General features: G+C 45.4%; 1 protein-coding gene across 1 annotated transcript in view; it reads left to right on the top strand.

Annotated features, from left to right (window-relative positions):
* The first annotated feature begins 739 nt into the window (after nt 1–739).
* The window catches only part of fat1a (FAT atypical cadherin 1a), a 110,863-nt gene continuing 91,104 nt past the window's right edge, over nt 740–20,498 (top strand). The window contains exon 1 of the mRNA XM_073841555.1: nt 740–3,998. Within this exon, the coding sequence (XP_073697656.1) occupies nt 740–3,998 (3,259 nt within the window). The remainder of the gene's footprint in view (nt 3,999–20,498) is intronic.

Genomic DNA, 20,498 nt, shown 5'->3' on the forward strand with positions numbered 1-20,498 from the left:
TCTAGTGATTTTAATATGGTCAGGCATGCAAATGGCACTTTCCTCATGTGCAGCATATCAGAAAATAGACTAAACAATGTTGCGAATTTTACGAACGAGGATAATAATGCCTTTTCTAACACTATTACATATGAATACATAGGTAATAAGCACTTCTTTATAGTGTATCAGTGAGTTGTGGTAAAACATGCAGATCAAAGTAGGCTAGATATTTAAAAAAAAATCATTGACATACTTAATTGTTAATGTTTTCCTACTTATGAACATTACTGAATGCATCTCTCTCTGTGCACGTTGTCTTGTCTTTAGCTGAAGAAGATGTATGGCAGGAGGCAGTGAGAATAATGTATAATTTATTCAAGAAGCAGTGGAATGTGACTTTATATGTATACACAAAAGGCACTTCCATCGTCACAGCGTTCACAACAATTCATCATTGGCCTATCTGCTGTCATGGTGTCTATGGTGCAGTTGGAAATATAGACAAATAGTCAGCGGCTGTGTCTATGGATGCTGATGCACTAATCATATTTGTTTTTGAGCGATGATATGCCATACACAGATATTTAAATGTTGTCTGTCAGTTTCTTATCTGCTGCAACCAATGAATAACTTCTTAATCATAATTTAAGAAGTGTTAGATTTGAAATTTTCAGATGAAAGACTCAAAAGTTGTATGTCTCTTAACTTTTTCTCTCTTTTTTTTCTCCGCAGTTTCAGTGAGGAGTGCGCTGCAATCATGCAGAACCACGTGACTTCACTGCTGGTGGTTCTGCTGCTCCTGTGCAGCTGCACTGGGAGCCAAAGCCTCGACACTGCGCCCGTCCCTCTGTTTACCCAGTCTGTTTACAATGCTACCATTTATGAGAACTCTGCTGCTAAGACCTATGTGGAAAGTCCTGTCAAAATGGGAATCTACATCACAGACCCTACCTGGGAAGTACGGTACAAAATCGTGTCAGGAGACAATGAGAACCTGTTCAAAGCTGAGGACTATCAATTGGGAGACTTTAGTTTTTTGCGAATAAGGACCAAAGGAGGTAGCAGTGCCATTCTTAATCGGGAGGTTAGAGACCACTATATTCTCACAGTCAAAGCCATGGAAAAGAATTCAAATGCTGAAGCTCGAACACGAGTCAGGATTCAGGTACTGGACACAAATGATCTTCGGCCACTGTTCTCCCCAACCGCTTACAGCATATCTTTACCTGAAAACACAGCTATTCGCACAAGCGTGGCCAAGGTGATGGCGACAGATGCGGATATCGGTACGAACGGAGAGTACTATTACAGCTTCAGAGAATGGACGGACATGTTTTCAGTGCACCCCACAAGTGGCGTAGTTACGCTGACCGGAAAGCTGGACTACTCTGAGACAAAGCAGTATGAATTAGAGATTTTAGCAGTGGACCGAGGCATGAAACTGTATGGTAGCAGTGGATTTAGCAGCATGGCTAAGTTAACGGTACGAGTGGAGCAGGCCAATGAGCATGCACCAGTCATCACTGCTGTAACCCTAGCACCCTCAGATACCGACAAGGACCCTACGTATGCTGTCGTAACCGTTGAAGACAATGACCAAGGTGCTAACGGTGAAATAGCATCTCTCAGCGTGGTTGCGGGCGACCCTCTTCAACAGTTTAAAGCCATGCGCACAAGTCCAGGCAGTAAGGAATATAAAATCAAAGCAGTTAAGCAAGTCGACTGGGATAGTCAGCCCTTTGGATACAACTTAACACTGCAAGCCAAAGACAAAGGAAGTCCACCCCGGTTTTCATCCGCAAAGGTCATCCATGTCACGTCCCCCCATTTTAAAGTATGGCCTCCTAAGTTCACTCAAACTATTTACAGAGTCAATGTGAGTGAATTTGCTCCACTGCACACACCTGTTGTAATGGTGACAGCTGTGCCAAAGTATCCTCAACTTAAGTATGCATTTAGACACAAATTGGATAAAAATCATTTTGCCATTAATGCAGATTCAGGCTTGATTACAACAGCTGGGCCACTTCATGCAGACTCTGTGAACAGGTATGAATTAGAAGTTATGACCAGCGACAAACAAACGTCCGCAAAAGTAATCATCAATGTGATCGACGTGAACAACAATGCCCCAGAATTCAAACAGACATCTTACAAAGCTAGCATTGATGAAAATATGCCCATAGGTACTAGTGTACTCACCGTGAAAGCCAGTGATTTAGACAGTGGGGAAAATGGATATGTCACTTACAGCATTGCCAATGTGAATCCCCAGCCGTTTGTCATTGACTATTTCTCTGGTGTCATCAGCAGCTCAGAGATTTTGGATTATGAACTGATGCCAAGAATTTATACCTTGAAAGTGCGGGCGTCAGACTGGGGTTCCCCTTTTCGACGTGAGGTGGAAACTCAAGTTACAGTCACGCTTAACAACTTGAATGACAACAAGCCACTTTTTGAAAATGTGGACTGTGACGTAACTGTGCCAAGAGACCATGGTGTTGGTGAGCAGATCACAACCGTGTCTGCTATTGATGCTGATGAGTTGCAGTTAGTGCGGTACAAAATAAAAGCTGGAAATGACTTGAATCTATTTGAAATGAATCCAAACTCAGGCGTTCTGTCTTTAAAGCAGTCTTTGAGTGAGGGTGAGGCAGCAAAAGTATCCTATCACAACTTGCAGATCATAGCCAGTGATGGAGAACACGAAACTCAGCCCATGTATTTGAACATTACGGTTGCTACGGCACGTAAAACGGTCCAAGTGAAATGTGTTGATACTGGAGTTGCCAGCATGCTGGCAGAAAAGCTTCTGCAAGGAGGCAAGATCCACAGCCAAAGCGAACCCGAAGACCACTTCCAAGACTTTCACTCTGTGAACCGTGTTGCTCCCCAGTTTGCAGAAACTTTTCCCAGTGTGATTGAGGTCAAGGAAGACTTGCCTGTTGGGGCCAGGATTGTCCATCTTAGTGCTACGGATTCTGACAGCGGTTTTAATGGAAAACTGGTTTACGTTATCTCTGGGGGTGACGCTGAGAGTCGTTTCGTCATTGACATGGACAGCGGATGGCTCAAAGTGTACGCACCTCTTGATAGAGAAACAACCGATCACTATACATTGAACATCACTGTGTATGACCTTGGAATACCGCAGAAGTCATCTTCACGTCTGCTGGATGTGAAGATCCTGGATGCTAATGACAACAGCCCACAGTTTTTACAGGATGCGTACTCAGTGGACATCAGCGAGAGCACTGCGGTGGGCACAGAGATCATTCAAGTTGAGGCAAAAGATAAAGATCTTGGTGATAATGGTGTGGTCAGATACTCCATATTGGCAGACACAGATCAATTCGCTATTGATACAGAATCAGGGATCGTTACGGTGAAGAAGCCTCTAGACCGTGAGGTGCAACCCAGTTTTGTGCTCAAGATAGCAGCTCGTGACCAGACCACTGCTGAACCTCAACTTGTCTCGACTGTGTTGCTCAAAATCACGCTGGAGGATGTAAATGACAACCCCCCGAAATTTATTCCACCAAACTATCAGGTGAGAGTACGTGAGGATCTACCCATCGGTACTGTTATAATGTGGCTGGAAGCTCATGACCCAGATGTCGGGCCTTCTAGCCAGGTACGATACAGCCTTGTTGACAATGGGGATGGGAAATTTGAAGTGGACAAATTAAGCGGCGCCGTACGAATCGTGCAGAATCTGGATTACGAGAAAAAGCAAGTGTACAGTCTCACAGCAAAGGCAAAGGACAAAGGGAAGCCGATATCTTTGTCCTCAAGTTGTCACATTGAGGTAGAGGTTGTGGACGTGAACGAGAATCTGTACAGGCCATTGTTACCATCGTTTGTGGATAAGGGATTTATCAAAGAGGATGTGCCCATTGGAACATCAGTGATGAAAATCACAGCTCAGGATGAGGATAAAGGAAGAGACGGAGAAATCCGTTACTCCATTCGGGATGGGTCGGGTCTGGGGATCTTTACTATCGACGAAGAAACTGGTAAGTTATCTTCCTTTCCCTTTCATCCGTTCATGACTGGGGAGGGGTAGCGGGGGATGTTTTGTTGGGTCATGAATTATTCAAGAAACAAATCTCCTATGCATGAAAGTGGCCGGTGATATGAACGGTGCAAATGCGAAAGGACTTGTTGTATTAGAGGTGTTTTTTGGGGTGTACACAAGGAGGGATTCATATTGTGTTGTGTGGCATTAGTTGGATACTTGCGCAGGTTGGTGGTAGCAGTTGGATGTCTTTGAGAGAGCTGATGAAGAGCATCCTGATTCTTTTCATTTTTCCGCCGGAGGAGAGAGAATTGATGGCAGGAACAGATGGAGCAGCTGTCTCTCGGACCTGCTGTAGACATTCCACACTAGTTGCCGTGGTATTAAGAGGATTGCTCGCCCTCCCCACCCCCTACTTCCGTGCACACATACTTTTCTACTTCATTCTTTCTCTCTGTCTATTTTTCTTTTTAAATAATCAAATCAAGCACCGGCTATTTCTCATTTATAGATTATTTTGCTATGTAGGCCATAGGATACTTAACGTGTATAAATGTGGGCCGTTGAGACTTAGTGAATGGTGCTTTTTGAAGCAAACACATTTCGAAAGTCAACATCTGGCCTTATTATCTTCATACAAAGAATGTATTAATACCTCTCTCAGCTGGCCTGACCACTGAAAGCACCTGTGCCAAAAGCTTAAAATAAGCAGTCTGGAATTCCAACGGTCTTTGACACCGAGCAACTATTGGCCACCCAGTAAAAAGGCCTCATATACCCAAAGCTCACAAGACTGTGAATATTAAGTGTTTTTCTTAGATTAATGGGGTTTTATGCTGAGCTAAATGATTAATGCACAAACAGACCAGTGAACGTCATGCATAAAATGTTTTGGACTTGTGTCTGGACTTCATGCATAACAAATCACCAGGTTGGTCAAGGTGGAAACCAATTTCTAGTTGTACTGTAATTTATATCAAGGTAGTACTAGCCAGGCATGTCTGCCTAAGAAAGTAAATTAGCAGTATTGAATCCCTTTTGGGAAATCTTGCTTTCTTGGGTGGTAAATTTAGCATGACAGGATGTGCTGGCATAGGGTTGTCCCCCCAACAAGACCATCTGTCGGCCATTGTGCCTGCCCAGTCTTATGGAGATTGGGCTTCGCTACAGTTCCAATGGATGGAAGCGTTCTTGAAGATTTTTCCAAGTTGATTTGGAGGAAAATAGTTAACGGGTGTCTAGGGTGGAACAGAAAGTTACAAAACTGAATGAGTTTGTCACCACCACAGATATAACACCTCAAAATACTTAAAAATACTTTGGAAGGCTCAACAAAAAGTCACTTAATAGAACTGTCACTTTTACATTAATTGATACTGTAGGCTTCTTGTCTTCTATCTTTTCTTTAATAGTTGCCGTAATGTTTCATGACTGTGAGTATTGTCAATTGAGAGTCCACTCAGAACCACCCCTAACTAGACATGTGGGTCACCAGGAGTCTCTGACCTTCTCCCCCACTCTCTGACCTCCAAATTGATCTATCTGCTCTGGCAGTCATGCCATTGTCTTTTTTCAGAGTCCCATTGTTAAGGATCATAGCCAGGACTGGTAGTAAAGCAAATATGCCTGAGGTAACAGCAGCTCTCATGGGAGTGGAAAGATTAGAAGAGGGATGGGTAGGAGGTGTTCAGGTTTGAGGTCACTACATGTGGGATGAATATCACGTTTCAAGCAAGGAATCAATCTTTAAACCAAGGCTAGAGAATAGTAATAAAGAGCCATTTGTTGTTGTGAACTAAATGGGTATTTTGAGAACGAGGGGTCACCGTTGCTGGAGGCTATGGATGTACCTTTAATAATGTTTTATGAGAATGAACAATATAAAAAAAGTCTGAGACACATCTGGGCCAGATTTGTTGCTTTGGACTATATTTTCCATGTGTTTGCATTGTTTACTTCTGCAGACCCCACAGGGGGGCGAGGAATGTGCAAATTAAATGTTTTCCGTCATTCATTTCTACCCCCCATTTTGTTCGCCTCAGCCCTACAGGAATGTGAGGCTTCCGTCATTTATATCCCGTCTTCCCAAAGATGTATTTTTTGTTTGTCTGAGCGGAGCGAAAGCTTCCCTCAAAAACCTCAGTTCTGAGAAGCATAGTATGAAATAAACTATTACTGACACATAAAGTTGAATACGACACAATTAGTGCTTCAACACAGAATGGTTACTATTTTTTGGTCTGATTTGGTCTGCTTTCCCTTCTCAGTGGTAAATAGCAAAGCTAGAAATTGGTCTGTAGAGCCTCCTGCAGTGTTTACATATGTGATTCTCACAAACATGTCAAGAGCAGAGGGCTATAATGGGCTCTGGTGAGACCTTAGTGCTCAAGCCAGGCAAATTCTGCCATGTGTGTGTTTGTCAAGATGACACACACACACAAGCACAGATGTCATTGAGGTATGCGCTAAATTGATTGATGTCACCAGAGCTGTGCAAAGAATCTTGTGCCTTTATTTAACAAACCTCCCGTGGTAAATGGAAATGAGTAAAAGTGAAGAGCAAAGTCACGGGTCAAGGATTTTAGGCTTTGATATTTATTAAATTAAATAATAAAAACAACATCTTGGAAATAAATGGTTGCAGATGCTGAGCCTTCTCAAGGGACACTGTAAGTGTCCGCTTCAAAGTCAGCATGAAGTCAACTATCAATAATGGTTAGACAAGCTCAAATTTATCCTGTGTGCGTGCAGTGGTTGTGAGGATATCAGCGAGACCTGGCTAGAAGGCAACCTATTAGCAAACCACCCACAACACCGTAAAAATCTAGTTAGCATTTATCTTGAATTGGGAAGCCTTGCTTTGCTTTTTTTAACGGAATCAGTCAGAAACTTCTTCCAAGAAGCATCTCATTAAAGGAGGTGCAAAGGAGCTCAGGTTTTGAGGAGCTCTTAAATTCTGTGGGCAATGACATTGTGTGCTCAATTAGGTTTAACCTTTCATTTTAATCCTAACACCTCCTCCTACTAGAGTGCATTTTAAAGAATCACATCTACCAGGCAGTTTTCTCATTTTCATTCCGAGAATAGTACATTTTTGCATTGTTTTATTCATTTGCTCTGTAATGAAGTAAGCTCAGATTCTTTGCCCAGTTGACCACGCAAGATGTGATATAGCAATTTACACCTCTTGTGAAAATTTGCAGGGGTCACCTACATTGAGATGCAGAGTAGCCACGCTTTTCAGATCATTAAATTGAACAAATGACTCTGTACTTGTCTTGATAAACATGTCAATATCACCCTCTAAGTACATTTATTTTGTAAAAGCATAAGCCAAATAACCAACAAATAATTGGATCCACTTCTTAGGATTAGTTCACTCCTCAATTAAAATTTCTTGATAATGTACTCACCCCTGTGTCATCCAAAATGTTCTTAATGAAACAAATTAAGGTTTTTGAGTATTTTTTCTTCATATAGTGGACTTCAATGGGGATAAACGTGTTGAAGGTCCAAATTGCAGTTTCGATGTAGCTTCAAAGGGCTCTACATTATTCCAGCCAAGGAATAAGGTTCATATCTAGCAAACCGATTTTTCTAAAAACTAAAAACTAAAATGTATATACTTTTTAACCATAAATTGCACTAGATGCGCATCTATGACTTCACACATTACGTAATCACATTGGAAGGATCACGCATGATTAGTTCCCTTCCGGGAACTCGAGCCGCGTCTGGAAACGCTATGGGGAACGCCATTGGCGGGCCGCACTCTGAATCATGTCTAACAACCAATGAAATGACGGGAGTGACGTCACAGGCGCGGTGACGTCATCGACCGGGAAGTATAAAGCACGTGCGTTTGAAGCCCGCGGCAGCTTTTTTCATTCAGCGAGAGCGCTCTGTGTCTGTCCCGGTCATGCTGCTGTTTTTTCGTGCCAGTTTGCACGGCTTTTATTTGAGCAGTATGACCACTTAAAATGCAACCAAGGGGGAAAGAAAGAAAGTTTTAATTTAGGCGGTTCAAGCAGCTAAATAGATAGTGAAACACAGTCTGTTTAGTCTGCTTGTGTGTAGAGCACACACAGTCAGCCCTCGAAAAGGCTGACTGTCCACAGTGTGAGCATAAATTTCTCCACTGCGGGTGCTCCACGGAAGGCTCTCTTCGAGGAGGGAGCTTTCGCCAGCGTTTCCCGCGGGTCTGGCTCCGCTGCCGCGATGCGGAGCGGCTGCTGCACTCGCTGGGATCGCGGCTCGATCCATTAGAAGGATGGCAGACGGGTGTTGAAAAATACCCTATCTCCTCTCCTATCTCGTGGATCGGTAAACCTTATGCTGGATAGGAAGCCCGCAATGCGGTTACTTCCCTCCAGGAAAGGTTTTCAGCGCTTTCCATATCTTCCTCCGAGGAGGTCGATGTGAAGTGCGTTGTCAAAAGTATTCAACCGCCCCCCCTGATCGCCTCAGTATGATGAGCTGGTGGTTGTGCTGACTAATGCATTAGCTAATTAAGCAACTATGAGCCGCAGAAAAGCAAACGTTTTGCTTCCTGCGGACTAAGTCAGCACTTCCAAACGGAGCTTTCTGTCCTTCTCAAGCTAGAAAGCTAAGATGATACCACGGGTTGGACAGACGCTATCTGCTATCTGTCACCCAGTCTGGCATCATCCTTGAAGGCTCCGTCTTTGCTTTCCAAGCCGCCTAAAATAAAAAATTTCAGGCTTGATCAGCAAATATACACGTCCTGGGATTCTTGACGGGAAAAATAACCCCAGTCGTGTTCCAGCTCCTCACACAGAGGCTCATAATAGGAGCATTGCAGCCCGTTTTCCTCCGGTGACACCTAGAGGGCGGGGTTAGCAATACTTCTCGACCTAACGGCCCCGACTTTCATAAAAATACATGTGTACACACATATATAGGGCCGATGAGGGCAGCCCCTCTCAGGGAGATTTGTGGTGCACCATAGAAAAAATACGGTGACCACATCTTCTAGGGCCCTCAGGAGATATGTCGGTAAAACCCGCCAGTATTATAGGGCGCGACAATCTCCCGCGAACATCATTCTCTAGCGGTCCTAGGGAGTTCGCAACCCCCACGGGGGTCTTCAGAGAAACTAGTTCAGGATTATCCTGCCAGCACGCTGTTACAGGTCCCTGATCTAGTCCCTCAAACAAATCCAGAAGCCAGTCTCGAGAGACTGGTTCCCTAAGTAGATTTTCTGGCAGCGTGGAAACTACTGCCGAATATCTCCACATGGGTCCTGCGCACTGTAGAGAAAGGTTACTGCATTCAGTTCGGCGCAAAGCCGCCACCTTTCAGCGGGGTATTCCCAACTCTAATGAGCCCCGAGCAGGGTCTGGTAATGGAACGAGAAGTAGAAACTCTCTTAAGGAAGGAGGCCATCGAGGTGGTCCCTCCTCAAGGTAGAGAATCCGGGTTCTACAGCCGGTACTTCATAGTTCCCAAAAGGATGGCGGGCTCCGGCCCATATTAGATCTCAGGCAACTGAACCGCTCAGTAAAGAAACTGAAGTTCAGAATGCTCACTATCAAGCAGATAGTGTCACAAATCAGGTCCTAGGACTGGTTTGTCACGATAGATCTAAAAGACGCATACTTTCACGTCTCCATCCTTCCTTAACACTGGAAGTTCCTTAGGTTCGCTTTTAGGGGCAAAGCTTACCAATTCAGGGTACTTCCTTTCGGCCTAGCTCTCTCTCCCCGTACTTTCACAAAGTGTGTGGATGCTGCTCTGGCTCCTTTGTGACCCCAGGACATCCGCATACTCAACTACATAGACAACTGGCTTATCCTAAAAATAGCCAGCTCAGTGCAGTTAGCGGTTCAACACCGAGGTGTCGTTCTCGCTCACATGAAAGGATTAGGGTTGAGACTCAACGCAAATTGAGACTACTTAGGCGTGGTGTGGGATTCGACCACGAGGCAGGCACGAATGTCTCCTGCTCGGACCGAGTCGATCCCCACTGCAGCGAATGCGGTCAAGCTAGGCCAGTCACTCACTGTCAAACAGTTCCAAGTACTGTTAGGCCTTATGGCAGCTGCATCCAACGTGATACCCTTTGGACTGCTGCACATGAAGCCACTACAGTGGTGGCTCAAAACCAGGGGGTTCTCCCCGAGGGGAAACCCATTTCGCAAGATCAAGGTCACGCGGCGTTGCCTACGTGCCTTGGCCATGTGGAAAAATCCCTGGTTCCTCTCTCAGGGCCCAGTTCTGGGAGCTCCGTGTCGCCGTATCACACTAGCGACGGACGCTTCCCTCACTGGATGGGGAGCGGTCATGAGTGGCCGCTCAGCCACTGAGAGCAGTCCAGTATCTCTGGACATGGGAGCAGACGTCCTGCTGAGGCAGGGGCCGAGGCCCGGGGAATACATGCTTCACCTAGAAGGTACAAGAAGCAAATCTGGAGAGTGTTTGTCCAGGTTCAGTGGACCTCCTTGCGACTCAAAAGATATCGCAATGTCCCCTCTGGTACTCTCTAATGCCTCCAGTTCCTAAAACAGCACTGGACGCTATGGTACAGATGTGGCCGAGGCCTCGTCTGTACGCCCTTTCCCCGATCGCTCTGCTCCCGGGAGTTCTGGAACAGGTGTGACCCCCGAGGGGGCACACCTCATAGAGGCCGGTATCTCAATTAAGGTTGCCGAGACCATCCCTCACTCCAGAGCTCCCCGTATGAGGAAACCCTATGACCTTAAAGGAAGTGGTCGACTGCACGGTGTAACCCACACCAGTTTGACCCAGTTTACTGCCCGCTCGGTACAGTACTGGAGTCTCTGCAGTCTCACTGTCCGCAGGACTAACCCACTCCACCTGATAAAGCAGAACCGGTTAGTGGGCAAAATCCCCTGGTCACACGTTTCCTCCACGGTCGAGAATTCTAGCGTACGGACTGGACGCCATAAGCACAGACGTGGCCATAGCTGCGTCCATACGCATTCTCCCGATCGCTGTGCACCCTGGAGCCCTGGAAAGAGCATGCCGGCATCGACTCGGCTAGTCCGACCATGGTCTCGGACCTCCCCTCTCAGGCTGGGGGCGCGGTTCGCTACCCCCACATGGAGAGATGGAAAGTCATGGCCCCCGGGGGGGCGCTACTCATAGACTCAGGTCTCCCAACCGAGGTTGTTGAGACCCTGCTCCTTTCCAGAGCTCCCTCTACGAGGAAACCTTAAGTGGAACTTGTTTGCTTCATGGTGTCACGAACACCATCCAGACCCAGTTACTGCCCTTTTGTACAGTACTAGAGTCCCCGCAAACTTTCCTGTCCACAAAACCAGCTCACTCCACCCTGAGGGTGTTCGTGGCGGCTTTGGCCTACCACGCCCCTCGTGGAGGCTTGTCGACATGGTTTCCTTGGTGGTGCACTTAGGTTGAGACCCCGAGGGGTCTCAAGCCTCTATTAGCTCCATCCTATGGAGTACGACTCATGGGAAGTATATTTGTCCAGTGTGAGCACTGGACTCATACGGCCACAAAAGAAAGCATGTGGCACGATCAGAGCTGTCAGTAGATGAAGCACGGATGCTATTCCTACTACGTCCAAGCCCTCTGGTCTCCCAACTCCATGGGGAGCCAAGACTTACTCCTACTGAGGCTGTCTGCCTCGAGAAAGCTCTGACGGCAAAGTGTCCCCATTCAGGACATTTGCAACGCTGCGGGTTGGTCCTCGCCCCTGACGTCGTCAGGAATTGACCTCGAAGCCACCAAGCGTAAGAGCTGATGGATCGAGCGTTGCCAGGCCTCCTCTCATTGTAGAGACTCTTATATGAGGCCTCCGTTCTCCAGAGGCTCCGCTTCTGTACTTACAAGCGTGGGTTTGGTCAGGTCTCCCCTCACAAAAGGGTTCATGTTTGAGACCTTCACTCCTAAGAGCTTCTCATAGGGTTGAGCGTTAGCAAGCCTCCTCTCACTGTAGAGAGTCGTTTATGAAGCCTCCGCTCCCCAGAAGCTCCGCTTCCAGTACTTCTTAGCGTGAGTGTAGCTAGGTCTCCCCTCACGGAAGGGTTATCTGAGACCTCCACTCTTAAGAGCTGTCGGATCGAGCGTTGAGATTTCCTCTCATTTAGAGAATCCCCCGTTCTCCAGAAGCTCCGCGTCTAGTACTAGAATAAGCCAAAAGAAATCAGCCATCTCCCTAGCCAGGAGGAGACTTCTCAAGGCGCATTCTTTTAATTAAAAGAAGAGAAGTCGTTAATCGCCATTGGATCCTCGTGTGCCTGAGGGCCGAGGATCACAATACCATTTGTCCTAGTCCCTCGTGTGCTGGCAAACTCCAGACAAAGGACTACTATTCCCCGTGGGCCTGAGGGCCGGGGATCATGTCACCTCTTGTCAGTAGAAAGCTAGACAAAGGTTGTTTCTCTCAAGCCCTGGCAAGATTACCAGGCCGAATTCATCTAGTCCCTCTTGCTCTGGCGTATTCGCAGACAAAGGACTAAGACTCCTTGAGTGCCTGAGGGCCGAGGAGTACCTCTCTCTTGGCTTACGACTCAGCAAGGCTAAGGTAAGTATAGTTCGGTCCCTCTTGTTCTGGCCCTTCCCAGACAACGGACTAAGACTCCTCGTGTGCCCGAGGGCCGAGGAGTGCCCCTTGCACTAACTACGTAGCCAAGTAGAAGGTCTGCTCTTACCCTTGTTACTAGCGTGAGTGTAGTCAAGGTCTCCCCTCACGGAAGGGTTATTTGAGACCTCCACTCTTAAGAGCTGTCGGATTGAGCGTTGAGATTTCCTCCCTTTTCGGAGAATACTCTACGGAACCTCCGCTCTCCAGAAGCTCCGCTTCGAGCATCTTACAACCCTCTTGTCCGCGGAATGCTAGACAATGGTCCATTTCCCTCGCGTTCTGGCAAATTCACCAGACCGAGTGTAATTCGGTCCCTCTGGTTTCTGGCTTTCTCCAGACCACGGACTAAGACTCCTCGTCTGCCTTCAATAAGGCCGAGGAGTGCCTCATGCTCTGGCTGGCTACCAGGCAGAGGCCCATACTGTCCTCCCCGTGTGCCCGAGGGCCGGGGAGCGCAGTGTCCTGTTGTCCGCTTAGGCTAGACAAAGGCTTATCTTCTCGCGTCCTGGCGGAGCACCAGGCCGAGCCTTGAGTCCCTCTTGCTCTGGCAGTACCCCAGACAATGGACTACCCTCTCCTCGTGAGCCCGAGGGCCGAGGAGTACCTCTCGCTCTGGCTGGCGACCAGACAGAGGCGGACCACCTGGCTGAGGTCCACTTCTCCCTCTGCACTTATCAATGTCAAGCAAAGGTCGAGAACCCTATCCTCGTGAGCCTGAGGGCCGAGGATCTTGTCACCCTCTTGTCCGTAGAATACTAGACAATGGTTTATCTTCCTCGTGTTCTGGCAAGACCACCAGACCGAGTGTAGTTCGGTCCCTCTGGTTTCTGGCTTTCTCCAGACCACGGACTAAGACTCCTCGTCTGCCTTCAATAAGGCCGAGGAGTGCCTCATGCTCTGGCTGGCTACCAGGCAGAGGCCCATACTGTCCTCCCCGTGTGCCCGAGGGCCGGGGAGCGCAGTGTCCTGTTGTCCGCTTAGGCTAGACAAAGGCTTATCTTCTCGCGTCCTGGCGGAGCACCAGGCCGAGCCTTGAGTCCCTCTTGCTCTGGCAGTACCCCAGACAATGGACTACCTTCTCCTCGTGAGCTCGAGAGCCGAGGAGGACCTCTCGCTCTGGCTGGCGACCAGACAGAGGTGGACCACCTGGCTGAGGTCCATTTCTCCCTCTGCACCTATCAATGTGTAGCGAAGGTTGAGAACTTCATCCTCGTGAGCCCGAGGGCCGAGGATCCTATCACCCTCCTGTCCGTAGAACACTAGACAAGGGTTTATCTTCCCCACGTTCTGGCAAGACTACCAGACTGGGCGTAATTCGATCCCTCTGGTTCTGGCTCTTCCCAGACCAAGGATTAAGACTCCTCGTCTGCCTGAGGGCCGAGGAGTGCCTCCCACACTGGCTGGCTACCAGGCGGAGGCCCATACTGCTCTTCCCGTGTGCCTGAGGGCCGGGATGCTGCAGTGCCCTCTTGTCCGCTTAGGCTTGACAAAGGCTTATCTTCTCGCGTCCTGGCAGAGCACCAGGCCGAGCCTTGGGTCCCTCTTGTTCTGGCAGAACCCCAGACAAAGGACTACCCTTTCCTCGTGAGCCCGAGGGCCGAGGAATACTCCTGAGGTCGATCTTACTATCCTCGTGGGTCCGAGGACCGAGGATCTCTCCCACTTGTCCGTACAGACAATGGTCATTTCAGTCCCTCTCGTGCTGGCTGTTCCCAGACAACGGACTAAGACTCTGCGTGTGCCTGAGGGCCGCCGAGTACCTCTCGCTCTGGCTGGCGACCAGACAGAGGAAGACTACCTATCCTCGTGTGCCCGAGGGCCGAGGACCACAGGGCCTTCTTGTCCGCGGAATGCTAGACAAGGGCTCCTTCTCTTTCCACCTTGTTTTTCCTGACACAGCGCAAGGTGTGGAAATTATGGGGGCGTTGGTAGTCTCGTTCCCCATAGCGTTTCCAGACGCGGCTCGAGTTCCCGGAAGGGAACGTCTCGGGTTACGTATGTAACCTTAGTTCCCTGAGGGAACGAGACGCCGCGTCTCGGACCATAATTCCCGCACCCTGCGGCGCTCGCTTCATTCCTTAAAGAGCTGCCGCGGGCTTCAAACGCACGTGCTTTATACTTCCCGGTCGATGACGTCACCGCGCCTGTGACGTCACTCCCGTCATTTCATTGGTTGTTAGACATGATTCAGAGTGCGGCCCGCCAATGGCGTTCCCCATAGCGTTTCCAGACGCGGCGTCTCGTTCCCTCAGGGAACTAAGGTTACATACGTAACCCGAGACGTTTTTCGTCTGTGTACTCCGGTTCAAAAAGGTAGGGTAAGGCGAAAAACTCCATCTCATTTTCTCATCTAACTTTAAAAGTGTCCAACATGTTTTTTTTTTTTTTTTTTGAGGCCGTTTGACTTAGTCTGTGCACGTTCGCTTTGTAAACACTGGGTCGGTACTTCCACCTATGTCACGCGTGATCTTTACTATGTGATTACGTAATAGTTGAAGTTATGGACACAGAGCTAGTGCAAGATGATAATTTGTGGTTAAAAGGAATATACTTTTTTTTTTTTTTGTGAAAATGAGCAATCATTTCCCTAGATTATTCCTCAGCCGGGATTGTGTAGAGCAATGTGAAGGTGCATTCAAACTGCAATTCGAACATTTAACTGACTGATCCCCATTGAAGTCCAAAATATGGAGAAAAATCCTGGAATGTTTTCTTCAAAAACCCTAATTTCTTTTCGACTGAACAAAGAAATACATCTCATCTTGGATGACACGGGGGTGAGTAAATTATCAGGAAATTTTAATTCTGGAGTGAACCAATGCATTCAGATATTTAAAGTGTACTTTATGTTGGAATTTTCATTGTGAACAGACCACACTATTTACACTATAAAATGGCATGGAATAGTGCATAAGTGCGCAAATTCGGACGTACCTACTCAGACTTCGGCATACAGACATACCTGCTTTAACCAGACACCATTAGGTCAGAGAGTGCCCCATAATGCTGAGCATGCAACTGTGTCTAATCCCCCTGACTCGCTGCACAAAAATATCTGTTTGTGCATGAAGCAGCATAGAAAGCCAGTGACATTTTCCACTTTGCTGTTCCCCATGTGACTGATGATCAGAAAATGTAGCCTGACTTGTAATACAGCAATACTTTCATAAGAAACAACATTTACAACTTGTGGTTAGATATTTCAAAGATTGATTATTCACTATGCAAAGCCAAAAAATTCAAACTCGCTCTCTAAATGCGTTTTAATTTATATTCTTGGTCTTTCGTTTTATTAACATAACTGTTAACATCTTTCACTCTTTTAAGTCCATATGCTCTGGCAAGCCCTTTTGGAATTCTCTTTGAAGACTCACAACCCCACTATCTTTTTAGTATGTTTCAAAATGCACTTTTGTAGTAGCCAATGCAGCATTTTTTAAAACTCTGTCCACTTGATACTTGCTAATACAAATGAAGTACTCTGTTCATTAACAATTCTTTAAGCACTTTTAAAGAAGAACAATTCTGAGATGAGAAATGCACTTCTAAGAACTGGCTCATAAGTGTCACCGAGGCATATGTTTTTGATTTCCCTAAAAAGCCAATAAGATTCATTGATTTGTAATCCGACTACACTGATCTGCCTGTTTTTAATTTCCTTCAAAAGAACTGGATCATAATTTATTGGTTTGTGACTTGTACCTTACTGGTGGTCGTGAATTAGTTTGATGTACAAAGCACTAGTATGAGAGTGTACATGTGCCGTATCCCCTATATGCCCTTCCTGTGGGGAGAAAGGTTGGCTGAATCTTTCTGATGCCAGATAACAGTGGAATGTGCTGGCGGCTTTGTCTTCTCATGTTTGGCTACTTCTCGGTTGGCCCGGGCAGGGAGAAGGGGAAGGGGTCATCTGAATGAGCAAGGTTTTCTCTCTATAACGCCCATACCTGGCACGTTTCGCTCTGGCATTTCTTTTTCGCCCTTGCTCATTTCCTGCCAAGTGTCAAAATATTGAGCCTATTGTGTGACTATTCTCTTCTATTACCCATCTCGCCATCTCATCATCTTTTTCCATCTCTCAGGAGTGTGACTACTTCTTTCCCCCTTTTTTTTTTTTTTTTTTTTTTTGGGTATATGACTGGCTGACTCCGTGTAGTCTCTGCTTGAGCCGTGTTGCTGGGGCAACCGGATTCTGGAATGCAGGATCAGGAGTTGATTGTAGGGTGCTAAATGAAAAGCACACTTTCTCTCGTTAAAATGTCGACTGCCGTCTCCAACTATCAGGTCCCATTTTTGGGAACTCATACTGATGTTAACTCTTGTTATTTTAATGTTCCCTTAATAAAAGCCAGTTGAGCGAACGAAGACAGACAATGCCAAAAACAAACCAGCAGCGAGTGTTTTTGGTCGTAGACGTGCGCTACAGGATTGATGGTTTGACGTTAAGCCCAGTATTTCATACTCAAATTCCATATGCCACGGTCCAGCTCTCCGCCATGCCAATTCCCATTACGGTGGGCGATGTTGCTGCCTCCACTGCTCCCCTGTGATGTCACAGATTTTTTTAACGAGAATCGAAGGCGAGTGACAGCAGATGTAAACACGGCGCTGGTGGAAGCAGAGTGTGAAACCGGAGACGCTAACCACCGACGCGAGACAAACTGTATGATGCATCTGCTCCCAAACTGTATCTGACTGTGCGTCAAAGTTAACTGACATTTTAGCATTGCACATCCTGGGACTATGAATGTCACACCCACAGCCTTTTCACTCAGAGGTTAGAAATGAGAAATGAAGATGAATGCTTTTTATTTCACTGTTGGGCTTTTGCGCTTGACAGATAATCACAACAGCTTGCCACAAAGGGACAACAAATCATTGCATCATGCAGCGCTTAGTGAAACTGCAGTGTCTTTCACTAAAAACTTGCAAAACTGCTAAAAGCGTATACCTCCATTAAGAGAAATGTATTGTTTTGTGTGCATTTTGGCAACACAAACCAAAATTCGAACAAAGTCATGACAATTCATTGCATTGTCTGATTACAATGAGGTAGTCTGTTGTACAAAGTAGCACCCTGGCTCGACAGAAACCATGAGCTCTTGACTATGTTGCGATTCTCAGTGCATGTTCATTATCACATATATGTGGCCCCGGACCACAAAACCAGTCAGTCATAATGGTTTTAATGAGCTGAATAAATAAGCTTTCCGTTGATGTATGGTTTGTTAGGATAGGACAATATTTGTCTGAGATACAACCATTTGAAAATCTGGAATCTGAGGGTGCAACAAAAAAATCTAAATTTTGAGAAAATCGCCTTTAAAGTTGTTCAAATGAAGTTCTTTGCAATGCATATTACTAATCAAAAATTACGTTTTGATATATTTACAGTAGGACAATGTCTTCATGGAACATCTTTACTTTATATCATAATGATTTTTGGCAGAAAAATTGATCATTTTGACCCATACAATGTATTTTTGGCTATTGATACAAATATACCCATGCTACTTAAGACTGGTTTTGTGGTCCAGGGTCACATATTGTCTTAACCAGCACTAGAGTGTATTTTGGAATAAACTTTGGATTTCAGATGGCTATGCCATGAGCTGCAGTGCAATCTCTAGCTTCAGATGATTGGTTAGGCATTTTTTTTTAACGCTTTGACAATCATCAAGTTAAATTATTAATGCTGATCTTAATCTGGTTTTACGTGGATAATTAACTTATCTGTTCTTAACATACTTGTGGTTAGGGCTGCATGGTCTGGAGAAAATCTGATATCTGAAATCATCCCAAAACATGACAATATTTGATTATTTTCAGCAAATAATAAATATGCAAGTTTCATTCAGTTCAGTGGCACTGTTTACGTTCAGTGCCATAAATATGGCCGAATGATGATGTGTTGTGAAAACACTCTATTAATATGTGGGGCATTGAAAACGCTTTTGAGTGCACATTCACTTTTTACTTTCACTTTCGAGATTCTCTGTTTATGTGGTAAGTGAAATTTTATGTACTGTAATGTAACAGGCTAATCGGATAACCTCGTCCCTTTAGTGGCTCTGAAGATTGCGTTATTCATTTTCCACTCCTTTCCAAATACAGATTCATTCTTCAGGCACACCCCTAATTATTTGTGTTATTATTAAACAAAATAGGAAATATTATTGTAATATTTCACTATAATACTAAAATTAATAAATAATACTATTTTTTGCTTTTGCACAACTGTCTTGATTTCTTTATTTTCATTTTTTAGCTTTTTTGGTGGAAAGCTACAGGCATTAAACCTTTAAAGCTTCTGTTTTGTTGACAACAGGCAGTTTGTAAGCACTTTTTGGTGGTTAGTGAGAGTTGTGTTCCCAAATGCATGTTATAAGCAACCCGAAACTCAGAGCACATGCATGATGAGTTTGTGTGGAGCAACATGCAATGCAAACCATGTGGCTCTGAAACACTAAAAACAGAATATGAGCTGCTCGTGTGTAAAAGAACACAGTGCCACACTTTGCTCTGAAATGCTTGAACCCTGGACCACCAAACCAGTCATAAGGGTCAATTCTGAGATCATTTAAAAGCTGTATAAACAAGCTTTCCATTAAGGTATGGTTTGTTAAGATAGCAAAACAAGATACAACTATTTGAAAATGTGGAATCTGAGGGTGCAAAAAAACGAAATATTGAGAAAATTGTTCTTAGCAATGCATATTACTAATCAAAAACTAAGTTTTGATATATTTACAGTAGGAAATTTACAAAATATCTTCATGGAGCATGATCTTTACTTAATATCCTAATGATTTTTGACATAAAAGAAAAATTTTGACACTATTGTTTGGCTATTGCTTTTAACTGGTTTTGTGGTCCAGGGTCACATATATTTATTTAATTAAACTGCAGTCTTTGTAACTTTGCAGCAAAAAATAGAAGTTAAAAACAGCAATAAGGATAATATATATGAGGTTTGCTTAGGCTTTGCACGTTTTCAGGTTTGTAGCCATGAGACTGTCCATGGAAACTCCCTCAGAAACAAGCAAAGTAGGAACATACGCCCTCATTTAGACTGGTTCATTTGTTATGAACGCTCGAATGTATGTAAACTGATATCACAGTGTCTGTGTTTGTTTTGGAATGTCGGTTGCACAGCTTTGCCCCTAGATAACGGTTAGGTATACATTTGCGTTCGTAATGATATGTAAAGGTGTAATTAGGAGCCTAGTTAAGAGTCAAACATCTGGGGTTTGAACCAAATGACTTTTCTATTCCCTGTGTTTTACTGCCTCGCCAGACTCCTCCCTGCAATATTTTAAACGCCTTTGATCCTCGCCACACAGAAACACTCCAAGGAGCACACGTTTATAAATAGAAAAGTGAGAGGGAAAAAAGAAGTGAGGCTTTCAAAATGTCAAGGCAGCACCCCATATGAAACATACTCTCACTTCATAGTCTTATCAGCCTTCCCAAAAGAGGAGAGAAAAGCTCTCCGGCATGAACTGGGACGCTAATACGGCAGCCTAGTGATAATGCCAGTGCCGACTATGTCACTGGGCAGCTATTTCATGCTTCGAAAAAATTTTGTTATAACGGAGGACAGACGCTTGTTATCAGGAAGGGCTCAGAGATTGGAGTCAATTCACGGGGGAAAGAGCATGCTTAAAGTACAAACATGATATTTAAACAAACAGGCTGCGCTCACTGCCAGGCCTCTGCAAAAACACAAGGTCTCCTGGACAATGGGATCTGTCTGGGCAAGTGTCAAAAGAAGCTCTCAGCTGGAATTAATAGGCTAAAGCAGGCAGGAAAAAAACTCCCCTTTGTTGCTTTGACGAATTTCCTCTTCTTTTCATCAGCATAGCTATTTTATTTCTCAAGATTGCAGTATATAGGTTTATGTGTTAA

Source organism: Garra rufa, chromosome 6 (assembly GCF_049309525.1).
Source record: "Garra rufa chromosome 6, GarRuf1.0, whole genome shotgun sequence".
In the NCBI taxonomy this organism is placed as follows: Eukaryota; Metazoa; Chordata; class Actinopteri; order Cypriniformes; family Cyprinidae; genus Garra; species Garra rufa.